The sequence below is a fragment of the Dacryopinax primogenitus genome (assembly GCF_000292625.1).
Source record: "Dacryopinax primogenitus strain DJM-731 SS1 chromosome Unknown DACRYscaffold_21, whole genome shotgun sequence".
Classification (NCBI taxonomy): domain Eukaryota; kingdom Fungi; phylum Basidiomycota; class Dacrymycetes; order Dacrymycetales; family Dacrymycetaceae; genus Dacryopinax; species Dacryopinax primogenitus.
The window spans coordinates 269,385-285,071 of NW_024467218.1; the positions used below are offsets into that span (position 1 = coordinate 269,385).

Sequence of the window (15,687 nt, forward strand, 5' to 3'; positions counted from 1 at the left end):
AGATCGAGCGACGTCCAGCAGGTGCGTCCATCTTTTCCCCGGTCTCGCAACGCTAACCATTCTTCATCAAGGCGTCGTCGAACGCTGGTACTTCGCCCGCACGCGGGCCGAAGCAAACCCCCTGGTGCAAGTCGGCTTCTCCCTCCAACTCCCGCGCCCTCTCATTCGGGGCGAGCTGCTCTCCTCCCTCGGCGCTGCAGCACAACGTCTCCCTGTCCTACTTCCTTTCCTGAGCACGCGCGTCTCCGGGTACTCGGGGGACGGTCCACTTGAGGTCTACCGTGTGGAAGATGTCTTCCGCCCTGAAGAAGTGCTCCATGTACGAGAAGAAGAGTCCTTCGAACACGCGCTCAACTCCCAACTCAAAGCGAAGTTCGACATGGAGCGCCGGCTGTGGGGCGTATGGGTACACCTCCCGCCCTCCTCTCTCTCCCAGGGGATGTACTCTACCGCCTACGTGGGCGCCTTCGTCCACCACTCGATCGCAGATGGCGTAGCCGTGCTGGGGGTAGCGCGCACTCTCGTGTTGCTGCTTAACGATCCCAACCTCGAGCTAGGAGGACAAACAGGCATCCCCCTCCCGCTCGAGGCAAAAGTTGAGGTCAAGCCTACACTGCAAATGACAGCAAGCGCTATCTTCCAGGCGTTTGTTCACCCCCAGTTACCGCACTTCCTCCGAGCACTATACGAGCCTCGTACCTCTCCCTGGGTGGGAGAAGCCCCGCCCTCCGAACCCCCCGCTTCGAGGCACATCATCCTCTCCATCCCTTCGACACAGATGAAATCCCTTCTCTCCCTAGGCAAGCAACACGGAGTAACGTTCACCACGCTCCTACATACGCTGCTACACCTGGCCATCTCCCCGCTCGTCTCCCCTAACGAGCACGTATTCAGCTCCATCCCAGCCTCACTCCTCCCACGTGTGCACTCCTCCCAACCACCCCCAATAGGGGGCAGCTACGTCGGCCCAGTACACCAACACTGCCCTCCTAGCTCCTTCCCCCCTACGCTAGCCTCCTTCTGGGCAGCATGTACCCCCTGCAGCAAAGCGCTCCAAGACCGTCCGTTGCTAGACGCAGGCATCCGAGGTTGGGGACTGGTGAACCTGCTCTCTTATACCTCGCTGATCCAGTATCATGCCAAGCACCTGCAGTCCACCGAGGGGAGGAACAGTTTTGCGCTGTCAAATCTCAGGCATGTGCGGTTTGCTGCGTCCGAAGTCGAGGGTGGGTGGGTGCCCCAGGAGGGAACGTTCGCACAGCCTATGAGGGGGAGTAGTGGTGTTATGTTGGCAGATGTGTTGGGGGTTGATGTTGAGGGACGAGAGGGAGGAGGGTGCAGAGTGGTGTTTAGTTGGGAAGAAGGGGTGGTGAGTGAGCAGACGGCGAGGGGGATCGTACAGCGGACGAGGGAGGGGTGGGAGTGGGTCATCAGCCAGGGGGAGAAGGAGGCGGGGCAGGCGTGATCAATTTGGTTGTTTGCATGGAACATGGACATTGCGAATTTGTGGATAGCTTTAGATACTTGTAATTGATCAACTTTTGGTCATTTTACCAACAGGTCTGAATTGCTCTTGACCACATCTTACAACCATGCACGCCCACATGCGCATATGCGCTTGACCCTCTATTGATTAGGTCTTCTACCCACACTACAGCACAGGACATCCCAGTCCTCCCCAATAACAGACACATGACCCAAAGATTGAGCAATCGAAAGAAGATGAAACGTGGAAGAGAAATTGCGGCAATAAAAGTGTGCGGCCTGCCCGTCATGCCCAACGTGTCGGTCCCGAGGGCGAGGAGTTCAGCCTGATTAATGAAGAATGCGGGTATCAAATGCTTCCTGCCAACTAGCACAACACAACTCAGTGCACAGCACGATGCTGCTCTCTGTCGAGGGCTCAATCATGCCGCTACCTTCTCGGGCACAACACCGTACGTGCGCCTGTACTGGTCATCAACGCGTTCAAGGTAGTACGAGCCGGGGAAGAGGTCGTCCACGCTCCCGACAGGAGTGTAGTCCTTCAACGTGTGGGTCTTTTCCCTCAACTACTGGGATCAGCTAGGTGAAACAGAAAGGGGAAAGGGGGGACTGACGTTCATCGCATCCACGTATTCCTGGCACGGGCGGACCTCCATCGCTGCCAGCCTCGCCTCCAGATCGAGCACTTCGAACATCTTCTGTGTAGAGCCCTTGACGCTCAGGCCGAAGAAGCTCGCCGCGCACCCAGCACCATAGGCGAACATGGAGATCCTCTTCCCTTCCAGCTGCTGGCCAGGTATGCTCCCGACGAGGGACGCAAGGCAGCCGTACAGGGAGCCAGTGTACATGTTCCCGCAGCGCTCGGAGCACTTGAGCGTCGGGTGCACACGCTCCTGGTACAGCTTCTTCCCCAGTCCAACGAAGATCTTCTCCACCGCCTTGTCAGTGATCGTCTTCTCCACAGGAGCGTTCTTGAAGGGGGCGGTAACCTCCTCCGTAAGCCCGGAGTAGAGAGGGAGGGAGGGGTCTGCCAGCCAGTCATGGTACAACAACCGGCCGTGGCACTTCTGCACAAGCTTGCCATACGGCGAGTGGAAGACGGCGTAGTCGAACCCGTCCATGTTCACCTTCTCATCCGGGAACCGCTTGTTCATCTTGGCCCGGTAGGTCGCGTAGCACTTGTCGAGCGCCCCGGTGTAGGTGACGTTGGAGAGCTTGCCATCGACGTACGGGTATTCGGAGGAGAGGTCGGGCTTGTAGAAGTCGTACGTGTTCGCCATGTGTGTCCCGTGTACCGCTGCATCAAAGTCAGGTGAGGGTTACAAGGTATATGCGCGCGTACGTTCAAGAACAAGAGGGGCGTTGGGGCCGATGAGCATCGCGCATGCGCCCGCACCGCCGACGGCACGGGCAGCGCCCTCTTCATACACGGCGATATCTCCGCAGAAGACGATTGCGAGCCTGCCGTCCCAGGAGGAAGATTCGACCCAGTTCACTGCGTTGAACAGCGCGGCCGTGGAGCCGTAGCACGCGTTCTTGCTGTCGATACCCTCGATATCTGTGTTTCCTGCGTCGGCGAAGAGGTCCATCAGGTGCGTCTTGACAGCCTTGCTCTTGTCGATGAGGGTCTCAGTACCGACCTCGATGCGGCCGACGTTGAGCGGGTCGACGTCGTACTTTTTGAGGAGGGAGGAGACGGCAGACAGTGCAAAGGAGATGATGTCCTCCCGGTCGTCGATGTAGGCCATGTACTGCTGGCCGAGGCCGATGGTGTACTTGCCCGTGGAGACACCATCGTACGTCTCGAGGTCGGTTTCGGAGATGCACTAGGAGGGGTTAGATGGGACGGTGAGAGAGGGGGTGGACGCACCCGCTTAGGGAGGTACATCTCGATACCGAGAATACCGACGTTCTGAGGACGTTGGGAGGCCATAGCGATGGATGAGTAGTTGGGGGTAGGAGGGGTGAAGGAGATGGTGGGAGTAAGGTAAGGAGTAAAGTGGGGGGTGGGGAAGGCGTGTAGTATTTATTGTCCCTTCATATACGAAGGTGTGGTAACAAGAGAGGAAAAGGGCTAACCATGTGGGGCCGTTGTTCTTGTCTGCGCCCGATTGGTTCTTCGCAGCCGTAGGGGTCTCACTTCCTATTTTGCGTTGGGGGCTACATTTATGGAAATTATCCTTCTCTGCTTCCGTGCGCAGGACGGTGCCGGCCTTACCCGACTGCGTGACTGGGTTAGTGATCATCAGATGAATATCATCAACCCTAATATCTATTTCAACAACAATATTGAACAGTCCTTTCCCGCACCATGGTCTGCGGCCTTCCCGTCCGCACAAGCTCAAAGGCTGTTACATCTCTCCTACATAGCAAACTAGATTACGCTCTACAACCACTGTCTCTGGGATTAAACAAACGCGCGCTAAACATCTCCCAGCGCCCGCTATAATCCAGCTACATCCCGCAGAAGGACATCACAGCCCGGCCCTCGCCCGCAATTCTGACCACAAACTCGCCAAGCCAAGTCAATCCTCGCATCATCTCTGACCTACGTATCTCCCGTCCGCCATCAAGTCCATCAGCATAGCGTCATATATGTCTGGCGGGCTCGCCGAGCCCGGGCGTCTGAGCGGCACCGGACTTTCCGGAACCGCTCATCTCGCTTTATCTTTCTTCTCACGATAACGCCCTCCCGCTCGATTGCTGGCGGCTCCGCGGCCCTGGGCACGCACACTTCTCACTCGCTCCTATGGGACTGTACACTGTTTGACGCCTCCAACGACTGAAGCGCGAGAGAAGAGAAGAATTCTGAGGCTGAGGCTGATGATTTGTTCCTGGCTAGGGGTTTCACCTGCTATAACCGTGTTCCTTAAGTTGCACGTGGGTGCCTGAGGAGGAAGCTAGACTGTCTGTGGCTCCTCTACAGGTTGCCGACCTCTAGCACACGGGAAAATCGAGCTGGATATGTATCGATATCAACGGTTTCTACTGGTCAGTCGTATCATTCTGTCTGTAAGCACTTTCCCTCAACCAAAGGAACGACACTGGCTGCTTTCCTCAGACAAGTCGCATCAGGCGTCTTCCTCCGGTTCGCTCTCCAAGCTCCCTAGTGCTGTACTACTCATTCAACTCGATGATCACGTCCTCGTCGAACGGCAGAAACAAGCACGCTCCCTCCCCACTCTCCAATCTCACACTCCCGGCCAGGGAGCTACAGTATCTCCTATCGCCAGTTAGCTGCCCAGTGCTTGCCTCCTCGCTCTTCCAGCTCTTCCTCTCCTTCCCTCCCGAGGCTCCACAGCCCCCTCTGGTAGTATCAGAGAAAGCCTTGGCCGCCAGCTAAATGCACCAGGATATCGACCACATGAAGGAGAGTCTGCTTTGAGTCACCCGGATGCTATCACTGGCAAGTACTTAGCACACGCCTCTGCCCGCACCGCAAGACACCCTACAATGTAGATCACCAAATGCCAGATCTCGAATTACACTCAGATGATAGAACAAGCGAAAAATGCTAAATGATATGGTACATTCGATGCATATGAGCTGTCAAGCACCCCGTTCCCATCAGGACTCCCCATGAGCACATCCCCAGCCCGCTAAAGCGCCTCGACCAACAGCTCCCATCCCGTCCTTCCCCCCTCACCCCCAACAGGTCTAAGCGCACACCTCACCTTCCGCCTCTCCCACGCACTCCCATTCCAAACCCCCACGAGCGCTTGCACCTCTTCCTGACTGCTCCTCCTAAATGCCTGGTCATACGGTCCTCCCTCGACAGCCCAGGCTCCACTTAGCAGGCTGCGGAACCCCGCGTGAGGGGAGGAGAGCCGTTTAGGCGCTACGGCGGAGATACCGTTCTGCGCGAGGATAGCGGTGTGCGTCAGGTCAGTGAGGAACCTGCCCCAGTCTTCTTGCGTTATCCCATGCGCCTCTAGGCTGGGGGCATACACCGCCTGCCAGCCTTGGGCGAGATACCGGCCCAAGCTGTGGATCGTGAACGGCTGAAAAGAGCGGGATTTGATCCTCCACGGACCGGGGGTTGAGAAACATTCCGGGGGAGGGTCGAGCGGACGGTATGTCGCTGGCTGCTCGGGCAGGGTGAGGGGAACGAGTGGCGTAGGACCGGGGTCGAAAGGGGGGAGGGAGAGGTCTCCGCCGGAAGCGTGTCGCGTATATGCGGGAGGAGCTTCGAGGGAAGAGGTGGTACTGTCGTCTATTGCTGACTCGGAGGCGGAGGGAGCGAGAGGTGAAAGAGGTGCGAAACGGACTGCAGGCTCGGAGCGGGAGCGGGAGCGCTGAGGCGGATCCGGAGGGTCGGCTTCTTCCACCATCGGAGTAGGAACAGGGGATTCCAAATGCAAGAGCGAGGCGTTCTGGGGTGTGAAACCAAATGGGTCGTCCGCCTGAGAAGGAAGTCCAAGCCCGGGATATCGGAGTGGAGATACTTCCCTATAGCTCTGCTGGGGGAAGAACATGGGCGAGCTGAGGCTGGTGTGCGAAGGGGTGTCGTATGGCGTTACCGGGGGAAGGGGGATTGGCCTATGGACGGGTGAGGGGGGAGTGTGAGGTGCAGAGCGGGGTGATACCTGGGAGAGCGGGGATTGGAGTGCGAGGAGGGAGGTGTGTTGCAGTGGGTGGGGTGTGGGGCGGACAGGGGATACGGGGGAAGGAGGGCTAGGAGCGAGGCGTAGTTGGGGATGGGATGTTGCTTGTGTTGAGGTGTGAGGGAGTGGGAGTGAGGGAGAGGGAGGTGTAGGGAGATCGACTTGCATCCCCTCTCCCTCTCCCTCTGCAGCTGCAGTCTCTGTCTCTGTCTCCTCCATTGGGTGGTGTGAAAACGTGCGAATAAGTGCGGAAAGCGTCTTGTCTCGTGTATCTGCCTCGGCAGTATCGTGCGAACTAGCAAGTTGTATCGTATCAAGTTTAATGTAGAGTAAATGCAAATAAGAGTAAGATGGAGATGCAAAGATGCAAGATGCTGCTGACTTTGACCGTCAACTGAAGACAACTAATAAAGCAAGCCGTTGGTCGGGTGAGTGCGGCACCCACGGCGGGTACCGGAACCTTTTCCATCTTACTATATAGGGAAAATAAGGGGGGGATGACGCATTTCCCCGCGGCTCCGGTGGGACTGGGGATTGGAGCGAATGGAAACCGGTTATCGCTCGCCTTGTTATTAAATTTCGGTCTGGTATGGCGGCTAAATATATAGCTGCCAGATTCTCTGCTTATGGATCACGTAACTGGAACATCGCTACTTCTATTTCTTCCTCATGACTGGGGGGCCCGACAAATGCCCTACCACGTTGCTCGTTGATGAACTCACATCACGCACGCGTCAGTTGCAAGCAGAAAGGAGCGATATAGCTCTCTTACTCCTGATCGCACCTCAAGGCGTACAAACAAACCTGAATAGATCATCCCCTTGCATGAGACATTGCAGTCGGCGTGCACCGAGCTCACCGAGCTCTATCGACCCTGAGAGCCGAGGAATGTACGTTCGTCGATGCACAACTTCCAGATGCAGCGTGACTGAGGTTTCTGATCGCATTTAGAGCAGCGCAGAGTCAACTTCGATTCCGCCCAGTGTGTACACCGAGCCATCCGAGCTCTGTAACGAGCTAGATAACGGACAGCATTCCCCGCAAGTCGATCATCCGCCAATCCTTCAGCGTCAGTCAACCTTCAGGTCCCACTCTCTCTACTGTAACGTCGCAGCTTAAATAACCCAATATGAATGTAGGATTGTGAGGCTCATGATCGGAAATGACCCCCTCTCCGAGAGTCATCGCCGATCTCTTGGAAGGAGACATCGGCAATCCGTGAGAGAATCAGAATTCAGCAACCGCATCGAACCACCCCCAGCGCATGGTGCATGCCAATCCCAGACACGGGGTCAGGCACTCCCAGCTCAGTTCCCAATGCCAACACGTAAAACTCGGGACTCGGGGACAACACATATACGGAACCGAAGTTAATCCGCCAGAAGCTTCGCCAAGCCGTGTCAGCACGCGACCAACCTCCTTCTCTCTCGCGACAATTGAATGTTTCCTTTGCTGTCCCATCTGCTCCTCCTCGTTATCGCCTTGACTCCTCCTCGGGCTTATCACCCCCGGGCCCGTTTTGGAGGAGCTTCTCAATTGACGTCGCAGTGCGCCATAGCAGGCTAATCTCTTTGCTTCTCCCTTGCTGATCGGAGCAAACGAGCATGCTGGAACTCTTCTCTATTACCTAGGCATTGCGCACTTGTTGGCGAATTTCGCGGCATTTGTCTTTTTTCTCTTATAGAAGGTTGCTTTGCCGGCATGAATGGTCGTTTGGGGTGCTTGCTTGACGACTGGTCTTGGGATGCACGCGCCTCAGCTCGGCACTCTATCTATTTCTCCTAGCTGAGCCCAAGCACGCGGAATATTTCCTCCCGGTACTTCTTTCCGACCACCAAGTCTTCCTTATCCCCCTTTCGTCACCGATACCTGTTGATTCTGACGATAAGGGGTTATCACCACGCGCTCGCCCAAAGCATTAGGCATCGGACCGGTCGATCTCCTCCCGACTTTCCAAGGCTCGACTTGGCACTCCGGGAAAGGGCGTGATGCCCCGTGTGCGCGCGGGACGGGGAAAGAAAGCATGTGCTGGCCACTTGGATACATCCGTTCTCCTCTGGGCTTTATATTGCGACTATCTGCCATGGAGGGGGTGAGTTTATCCTCTTCTGGTTAGAGAACTGTGGTTTGTTAACCGGTTCGAAGGCGAAGGTTGGACTTGTTCACGACTCTTCTATTTTTTAAAGATTGGATTTGATCAGAGAAGATGAGTACGTGTGTATTTCTCTCCAGTGGATCTCCCAGAAGGCTTATCAACACTTGCCTACCTAGGTCTCGCCGGCGCCCCACAGATGAACGTCGACTACGAGTCTGCTCCTGTCGGCCCCAAAGGTCTCCCTCCGATGAACAGTCCCACCGAGGAGAAGTCTGCTCTCGCTACTGCGCTCTCCCACGGCGAGGGGGACACGGACGAGGGTGAGGAACCCACAGCAGAGGAGCTGCTCACTCTGAGGAAGGTGCCTGCGGGTATGCCTTGGCCTGCTCTGGCCATGTGTCTCATCGAGTTTGCCGAACGAGCAAGTAAGGCCCACCACTTTCCAGGTTGAGCTGCGCTGATTTTACTCGTGCCTGTACGACAGGCTACTACGGTTGTACGGGCGTGTTCAGCAACTTCATCCGTGGTCCCCTGCCCAAGGGCGGTAATGGAGCCGGCGCAGTCGCCCCTGGGCCATTGGGATACAACGAATCTGCCGGAGCTCTGGGCATGGGTGTGCAGGCCGCAACGGCGTTGACCACGCTCTTCACTTTCTTGGCGTACACGATTCCCGTATGTTTTCCGGTCCGCCATGTCCTTTGAAAGTCCACTGAGAGGATATACTAGATCCTGGGTGGGATTGTGGCTGATACTAAATGGGGACGATTCAAGACTATCTGTGTTGGAACCGCCGTTGGTGCCATTGCCCATGTACTCCTTGTCATCCCGGCTCTTCCGGTTGTTATCGCTGGTGGCAAGGCAATTGGTACCAGTATCTCTCCAGAGTCTCATGACTATAATTGATGTGACTCGAAGCTGCCTTTATCATTGCGATGCTTATCCTTGCCTTTGCTGCTGGCTTTATCAAGCCTTCCCTCGCTCCGCTCCTTTGCGATCAAAGCCCGGCACACCACGCGGTCATCAAGCGCCTCCCCTCAGGCGAGCGTGTTATCCTCGATCCCCAAACCACCGTGCAGCGGTACCTGCTCTTCTTCTACTGGGCGATCAACATCGGTGCTTTCTTCTCCGTCGCTACCTCCTACGCAGAGCGTGATGTCGGCTTCTGGCTCGCCTACCTCCTCCCAGGAATCATCTACATGCTCATGCCCATTGTGCTCGTCGTTGTCTACAAACGCCTGTACAGGGCACCACCCCAAGGGTCGGTCGTTCTCGAGTGTATGCGGGTGTTCAAGCGCCTTCTCTCGCACGGAGGATGGAAGCGTATGTGGAAGGGCGGCGACGATTTTTGGAACCACGCCAAGCCATCCTACATCGAGCACACCGAAGGAAGTGTCGACCTCAAGGTCGTGTTTTGGGACGACAAATTCGTCGATGAAGTCCGCCAGTCTATCAGCGCGTGCAAGGTCTTCCTTCTCATCCCGATCTTCGCGCTCGCCGATGGAGGCTTCGGTTCCACCGAAAACGCAATGTCCGCAGCGATGCGCGTAAACGGCGTTCCGAACGATGTCATCTCCAACTTCAACCCGCTGACCATTGTCGTCGTTGCGCCCATACTTAACTTTGGCTTCTACCCCCTCCTTAGGAAGTTCAACATCAACCTTGCACCAATGACACGCATGTCCATCGGCTTCATCCTCGCCAGTATCAACATGATCATCGCTGCCATCCTGCAATGGAAGGTCTATCAGGGCTCACCCTGCGGATACTATGCAACCTCGAACTGCCAGATTGGGGATGGGGTAGCAAACATCTCCCTTTGGGCCCAAGTTCCACTCTACTCGCTCCCCGCCATCGGTGAACTCTTCGTAAACGTCACATCGTACGAGATTGCCTACACCCGCGCCCCGGCACGCATGAAGGGTCTTGTGTACGCCATGGTACTGTTCACGTCTGCGCTCTCCTCCGCACTTACCGAGATCGTCAATCCCGCCCTGGTGGACCCATACCTTATATGGCCATACGTCGCCCTAGCCGTTGCTACCGCCTTAGCCGCGATAGCGTTCCCGACACTGTTCAAGCACTTGAACGACCCGGTTGAGTTTAACGATATTGATCGTATGGAGGGCAGGCAGCAGCCACTCGCCAAGGCGCAGGCAGCGGCGGAGTCTGGAGACGCAGAGAAGGCGTAGTAAGCCCCGCCTCATTCTTACGAGAATCACGGAGCGCTGTCGTATTCCCCGGCTGCGGGGTTGCAGACAGTCTAGTATCACAACTTTATGTCTTATGTAACACTCGATGGTACACCGGGTATGCGGATATCAATGATATTGATCAGCCGATGCCTGCACCGGTTGTATATACACTGCCGTGCTTGGTAGAACTTAAGCGACGTTCTGACTGCAGGAACATGTCAGCATAGGCTCGCCAGAGGGGAGCAAATAACTTACGCAAACGCTCCGATGATGTTCCCCTGTGGGAAATACTCGCAGACGTAGAAGTTGGCATTCTGCACAAATGGGAACGCATCAGCACACCCGTAGGAAAGGCAGAAAAGTAGCGCACCCCGAAGCTGGCGCCGAGCAGACCGGGGCAGACGCTAACTGCGCACCCGACCTCTGTAGATCCTTGCCATACGACCTGTGTCCAGTGGCTGGGCACGGGGTTGCTCGGATCGTACTGGCCTAAACAAGTCAACCGATCTGAGCATCCCCGTCTTTCTAGGTGAAATAAAGATCACTCACTGGCTTCATCCAACCACAACTGTATCCCCTGTCCAGGGGTGAAGTCCCCACTCCCAGCAGCCAAGTTCTCTCCATACGGTCCCAAAGTGCCCATCGAATGCTGGAAGACGCACTTGTTTGCCCATTCCTGGGCGGCGGAGGCGAGGGTGTTGTTCCAAGTCAGGGGCGAGGCGTTGAATTGCGCTCGGGCGGCGTTTTGCGGACAGAGGTAGGCAAGCTCGTCCGCTGTGCCGGAGCTGCCTGGGCACGAGCTGTCAGTGGAGTCGGTGGGTCCAGAGTTCGAATTGTTAGAACCCGAATCAGAGTTCGAGTTGTTGGTTCCCGAGTTCGGGTTCGAATTGGAGTTGCTAGAATCCGAGTTGGGATTGGAGTTCGAGTTCGAGTTGTTATTGCCAGTGCCATTATCAGTTGACCCGGAACCGGAAGAACCGTTTCCAGAGCCATTATTCCCATTATCCGAGGGTGAAGGCGCAACATTCGCGGGGGCTGGTGTAGGCTGCGTATCCTGCGAGCTCGTGATCGTGGTCACAGCCTCAGACGTTGGAGATGGGGCAGAGGAACGAGGACGGCAGCGTCTGCCTTTCTTCCCCTTCTTGGACTTCGCGGGACGCGCGAGGGCGGGGAGGACGAGGAGCAAGAGCAGCAGGGCTTGCATCTTCGGTGCTTGGTTGTGTGAGAATAGATGGATGTTGTGTTAGGAAGATTGGATGGTTTTACGAGGGGTAGATGGCGCTAGACCGGTGAGGGTTGGATTGAAGAGAGTTGTGGGAAGTAAAGAGCGGCAGGGTGAACGAGCGTCGGTATACACAAACAGCAGGCAGGAGGGTGTCCAGCACAGGCCTAGACGCAGAACGAGGCGAGGGATGTAGGACGGTGGGGGGAGGAACAGCGAGCAAAGACCTTGGTACGACGTCCTCCTGTGTGACAACTTAAAAGGCCTTCTGGCTCAGCATGATCCAAAATTGGTGCACCGTCCGCCGGGTCGGGATGGGGACGCGTGCAGTGGTGAGCAACACTGGGAGCGCGCAAGGGGTTATGAGAGGGGCGGAAATGGGGTATGCTGCCATGGTGGCACGATTTTGAAATTGAAGGGAGGCGTCGGCATGGCGCGTTGCTGTTGACCTGCGCCGTTGCCAAGCAAGACCAGAAGTGAGCGACGAACGAGCGCTCCAAAGTTCCTCCTAGGCCATAGCAAGAGTTTCTGAAATCAAGCAGTCTAGAAGCCAGTGAACACTTAAAGAGTGATGATATTGTCAGATCGACAATGATATCGGAGATGTTGTGAGATCCAGGGGAGAGAAGTAGAAGGGGGGACGTCGCGGAGGGTCTGCTGCACGTGATTGATGATATTCATTCCGTGCACGAGGCGCGACGCGTTCAGGGGTTTTTGCTTCTTCGGCGGTCTTTATTATTGGTTCGATCGGTGATTCTTAGGATTCTTACTGTCTAAAACGGGCAAATCACCGTCTAAATGAATGACACCACAAATGTACAACGCTCTCACCAACTGAGACATCCGCTTTCCTCCCCTCGAAGAGTCCAGGCTCCCCCATTGGCCACACATTCCCCACGCTTCCTACTTCCTCCTCTTCCCACCCTTCCTCCCCCTCCGCCCTCGTCCCCGACCACTGCCTCCCTCATCACTCACTCCTTCCTCTCCTACATCTTCTCGTTCCCCTCCCCGACACCGCCCCATTCGCCGATGCCATCCTACTGCATCCTTTCTACCGAACACGCACCCGCAAGCTTCGCACTGAAACGTCTGGTTCGAATGCGTCAAAAGGTGTCGGCGGAGATCCGATGCGCGGGAGGTGCTGATAGGGCATAACGGGTGTGGACAGGGGTGACGTTTGCCTGTGGTGGCTTTTGCGTTGCTGGAGCTGCGGGCGGAAGCACGCAGACGGGGCAGAGGCTGGCTAGGTCCAGCAAGGGGGAAGTAGGGCGAGGGAGGGGGAGAGGTGAGCGGTGTGCTCTGCCCCGTACTCCCCTCTATAGAGGAAAATCCAGCCGTGCTCTGCGTCCTTGTGCTTGTCGTACTCGTCGTCCGTGTGACACTCACGTCGTCCCTCCCGAGTGCGGTGTATGCACCCTCATAGGCGTATGGCTCATACCGTGTCCTCCTCCGCTCAGAGCGCCTTGGCGTACCCGGATCGACAAGATTATATAGTAGGGCGTCGAGTTCTGCCTCTGCATTCTGAGGTAGACGATTTTTGTCCTATGCAGTCGAATATATCAGTTGGTAATTTGCCCCGCTGTCTGTGCTGGTATGCAGACGTACCTGCTCTGAGAGCGGGGTGGGTGATGTGGGTGCGCTGATTGGCTGCGTTCTGAGGCTGGTCAAGACCTGCACAGCGGGAGATGATCAGATCCACGTGCGATCAGACAAAGAGGTACGTTAAGTACAGTCACGGCGGTGATCTCTGCCTCCTCCATCTTCATGCGATCTTTGTGCCCGAGTGAATAACGTACAGTGCGCAAACAAGGCAAACAAAAAGAGGAGAGCGTAAGAGCGCAAGGGGATTTGCAAAGGAGAGGACAGCACTATGTATGCTGTAGTATTAGGGGGTAGAGAAGGTGAAGAAGCATCTATGCCGTTATAGCGCCCTCTTTGCCCGTGCCTCCCGCCAGGCGGGAGCATGGCCTTATGGCCATTCATCCCCTCACCCAATCACCCCTCCCCCGCTGATATGCCCTTCCGCCGGGGGCGGTGTGGCACATTAGCCCGTTCTTGCTGCTTCGCGAACACCCAAAAATGGGATTTCGCGAACCCGATCGGGCATGAGGGCGCGGGAAGGCGTCCCCAACTGGAAAGTCCAGTGCGGGTGGGACGACGGGCAAAGGACAATGATGAAACTGCCAGGTGGGAAGGAAGGGCTGGGAATATGTAGACAGAGGCTGTGGCTGGCCCATTGGCTGACTCGGCGGTCTGGCCTGATGCACGCCCAGTGATTGTGGGTGGTTAGATGTGTGCATCAGGTAGAAGGGACGCGCAAGTGTGGGTGAATACCTCAGATGCCAGTTTCTTCCAATTCACTGGACTACGCTTATCCACAATCCGCCCACTCATCTTGCGTCTTCCCTCGCCTCCCTAGATCCCTCCACAGGCGTAGAAAAAGAAGGCGCTGTATGTATCGCTGAGTCAAAAATATTTATACTCAATCGAGATCATCGACGGATACTGCATCATACATAGGGTGCAGCAGGGGGTTGGGGTATTGAATGGACATTCGTTCTATGACAATGGATGCCGACCACACAATCACGCTCGTCCAGCGGTGCACACATCCACTGTTGAGCCAGTCTGCTTGTATACAAATGTGGATAGGACACCTCATTCGACTTTCACGACCTCCCCCTCCCGCGCAAGGTCCTTCATGCTCGTCACGTCTATCTTGCCTCCACTCGCCAGGTTGGAACGCTGCAGGAGCGCGTCCCACCAGGGGAAGAGGAACTCGCGTACGATGAGCCGGAACCAGGGTGTGAATTTAGATCCTAAGTAGGGGGGTGAGCGGGCGTTCACTAGAGATAGTAGACAATCGGATCGTGGATGCAGGGGATTGGGCGGCTTTGGGTAGGGTCGGTCAAGAGCCAATTGGCTCGGCAGAAGGTTCAGAAGCGACCGTGGCCACGGTGACGATCACGGATCTTGCACAAAAAAGGAAAGGCACAACCAGGAAGAAAGAGCAAGGACGAACCAGGTACATCCATCATGTCTTTCAATTCTTGGGGCGAGACATATTTGTATTCGCTGATTTCATTCAGGTTCGGGTTAACATCCACGCGGGCGGACATAAACAGGATATAGTCGACTGCGGCGCGCGAACAAAAAAAAAAGACGTCAGCGATCAGAATTCATGCGAACGCGTCCAAATAAAGACGTAGATAAGACGACGCACTCTCATGCTCACCCCAGATACCATCACTGGGCGCGAGGTAGTGGATTCTGGTGAGATACTGAAACCCTTCAACAGGCGTCTGGCTTTGGGGGATCCCGAGCTCATGCTCGAGCTTCCTCGTCGCGGCTCGCTTAACACCCATCGCATCCCGCATTTCCTTCTCCTCCTCGAAGTCGTCCAGCGGGTGCGAGCAGCACGTGTTCGTCCACATATCAGGGAACGTGATCTTCTCGCTCGCACGTTTCTGGAGCAGCAGCGCGCCATCCGTCGGGCGGAAGAGGAACACGCTGAATGCTCGGTGAAGCAGACCTTGCCGGATGTTCGACATGAGATGGCAAGTCTTCTTGTCCAGCGCGCCAATGGGTACGTCAGCGGGAGTGACGACGATACAACGCTCGTCCATGAGCTTGGACTGCTCGGGGTCGTATGCAGAGAGGTCGATCGTCTCCAGCGGCAGGGGCCCAAGCTCGCCGGTCAAAGAAGCACCAGTCGTAGCGCTCGTCTTGGTCGTTGAAGGCCCAGTGGGGGCAGCAGTAGGCATCTGAGTAGCAATCATTGTAGTATGCAGTAACCTAGCAGAGTGTTGATAGCGAGAGAGAGGAGAGAGACGAGCGGCGCGCAGGCACCCAGTCGCACGATAGAACATGCACAAACTGCTTTGTATATGCACCCGCTGCCGTTGGCCTATCATGCATGTGGGGTGGGGTTCACGGCAGCGGTCGGAAGCGAAACGGTCCCTCACCTTCGGTCCCCAAAGACCCCAACGACGGGCCGAGGAGCGCCGAGGTCCCGAGTTCGTGTGCCCATCACAGTTTTGGTCCTCATCACTCCCAGAGAGAAACACAGGTATAAAAAGGGCTACTTCT

At 56.2% G+C, this 15,687-nt stretch overlaps 7 protein-coding genes across 7 annotated transcripts; 2 read left to right on the forward strand and 5 right to left on the reverse strand.

Annotated features, from left to right (window-relative positions):
- Positions 1-924: 924 nt before the first annotated feature.
- On the reverse strand, positions 925-1,461 carry DACRYDRAFT_24802 (uncharacterized protein; the record flags this gene model as incomplete). Its single annotated transcript, XM_040773858.1, has 1 exon — positions 925-1,461. A coding segment is annotated over one exon (327 nt), but the record flags the coding sequence as incomplete, so codon positions are not given.
- A 153-nt stretch (positions 1,462-1,614) lies between these two features.
- DACRYDRAFT_84195 (hydroxymethylglutaryl-CoA synthase) lies at positions 1,615-3,488 on the reverse strand. Its single transcript, XM_040776663.1, has 4 exons — positions 3,356-3,488; positions 2,828-3,311; positions 2,100-2,782; positions 1,615-2,051 (listed from the first exon to the last, which is right to left on the reverse strand). Exons 1-4 carry the CDS (start codon positions 3,416-3,418, stop codon positions 1,908-1,910), a joined length of 1,374 nt encoding a protein of 457 aa, XP_040624750.1. The 5' UTR covers positions 3,419-3,488; the 3' UTR covers positions 1,615-1,907.
- Positions 3,489-4,955: 1,467 nt separating this feature from the next.
- DACRYDRAFT_119072 (uncharacterized protein) lies at positions 4,956-6,308 on the reverse strand (the record flags this gene model as incomplete). The annotated part of the gene is made up of 1 exon (XM_040770719.1): positions 4,956-6,308. The coding sequence occupies one exon, from the start codon at positions 6,306-6,308 to the stop codon at positions 5,085-5,087; it is 1,224 nt and encodes a 407-aa protein (XP_040624751.1). The 3' UTR covers positions 4,956-5,084.
- Positions 6,309-8,380: 2,072 nt separating this feature from the next.
- DACRYDRAFT_18396 (PTR2-domain-containing protein) lies at positions 8,381-10,373 on the forward strand (the record flags this gene model as incomplete). The annotated part of the gene is made up of 4 exons (XM_040771357.1): positions 8,381-8,609; positions 8,669-8,856; positions 8,911-9,049; positions 9,100-10,373. 4 exons carry the CDS (start codon positions 8,381-8,383, stop codon positions 10,371-10,373), a joined length of 1,830 nt encoding a protein of 609 aa, XP_040624752.1.
- Positions 10,374-10,495: 122 nt separating this feature from the next.
- On the reverse strand, positions 10,496-11,580 carry DACRYDRAFT_84197 (PR-1-like protein; the record flags this gene model as incomplete). The annotated part of the gene is made up of 5 exons (XM_040776664.1): positions 10,496-10,581; positions 10,632-10,690; positions 10,747-10,865; positions 10,926-11,150; positions 11,346-11,580. 5 exons carry the CDS (start codon positions 11,578-11,580, stop codon positions 10,566-10,568), a joined length of 654 nt encoding a protein of 217 aa, XP_040624753.1. The 3' UTR covers positions 10,496-10,565.
- Positions 11,581-12,333: 753 nt separating this feature from the next.
- DACRYDRAFT_24804 (uncharacterized protein) lies at positions 12,334-13,440 on the forward strand. The gene is made up of 3 exons (XM_040773859.1): positions 12,334-13,140; positions 13,204-13,269; positions 13,329-13,440. The coding sequence occupies exon 1, from the start codon at positions 12,397-12,399 to the stop codon at positions 12,751-12,753; it is 357 nt and encodes a 118-aa protein (XP_040624754.1). The 5' UTR covers positions 12,334-12,396; the 3' UTR covers positions 12,754-13,140; positions 13,204-13,269; positions 13,329-13,440.
- A 698-nt stretch (positions 13,441-14,138) lies between these two features.
- On the reverse strand, positions 14,139-15,448 carry DACRYDRAFT_24805 (isopentenyl-diphosphate delta-isomerase). Its single transcript, XM_040773860.1, has 3 exons — positions 14,822-15,448; positions 14,621-14,734; positions 14,139-14,417 (listed from the first exon to the last, which is right to left on the reverse strand). Exons 1-3 carry the CDS (start codon positions 15,375-15,377, stop codon positions 14,257-14,259), a joined length of 831 nt encoding a protein of 276 aa, XP_040624755.1. The 5' UTR covers positions 15,378-15,448; the 3' UTR covers positions 14,139-14,256.
- Positions 15,449-15,687: the final 239 nt, after the last annotated feature.

Excerpts from the sequence above, each read along its gene's own strand:
- DACRYDRAFT_84195 (XM_040776663.1), bottom strand. The coding sequence starts at position 3,418 with ATGGCCTCCCAACGTCCTCAGAACGTCGGTATTCTCGGTATCGAGATG. Across the intron at positions 3,312-3,355 it reads AGATGTACCTCCCTAAGCGG|TGCATCTCCGAAACCGACCT; the intron begins GTGCGTCCACCC and ends AACCCCTCCTAG. Across the intron at positions 2,783-2,827 it reads CGCCCCTCTTGTTCTTGAAC|CGGTACACGGGACACACATG; the intron begins GTACGCGCGCAT and ends ACTTTGATGCAG.
- DACRYDRAFT_24804 (XM_040773859.1), top strand. The coding sequence starts at position 12,397 with ATGAATGACACCACAAATGTACAACGCTCTCACCAACTGAGACATCCG.
- DACRYDRAFT_24805 (XM_040773860.1), bottom strand. The coding sequence starts at position 15,377 with ATGATTGCTACTCAGATGCCTACTGCTGCCCCCACTGGGCCTTCAACG. Across the intron at positions 14,735-14,821 it reads TATCTGGGGTGAGCATGAGA|TCGACTATATCCTGTTTATG; the intron begins GTGCGTCGTCTT and ends CGCGCGCCGCAG. Across the intron at positions 14,418-14,620 it reads AGACATGATGGATGTACCTG|GATCTAAATTCACACCCTGG; the intron begins GTTCGTCCTTGC and ends CCCCCTACTTAG.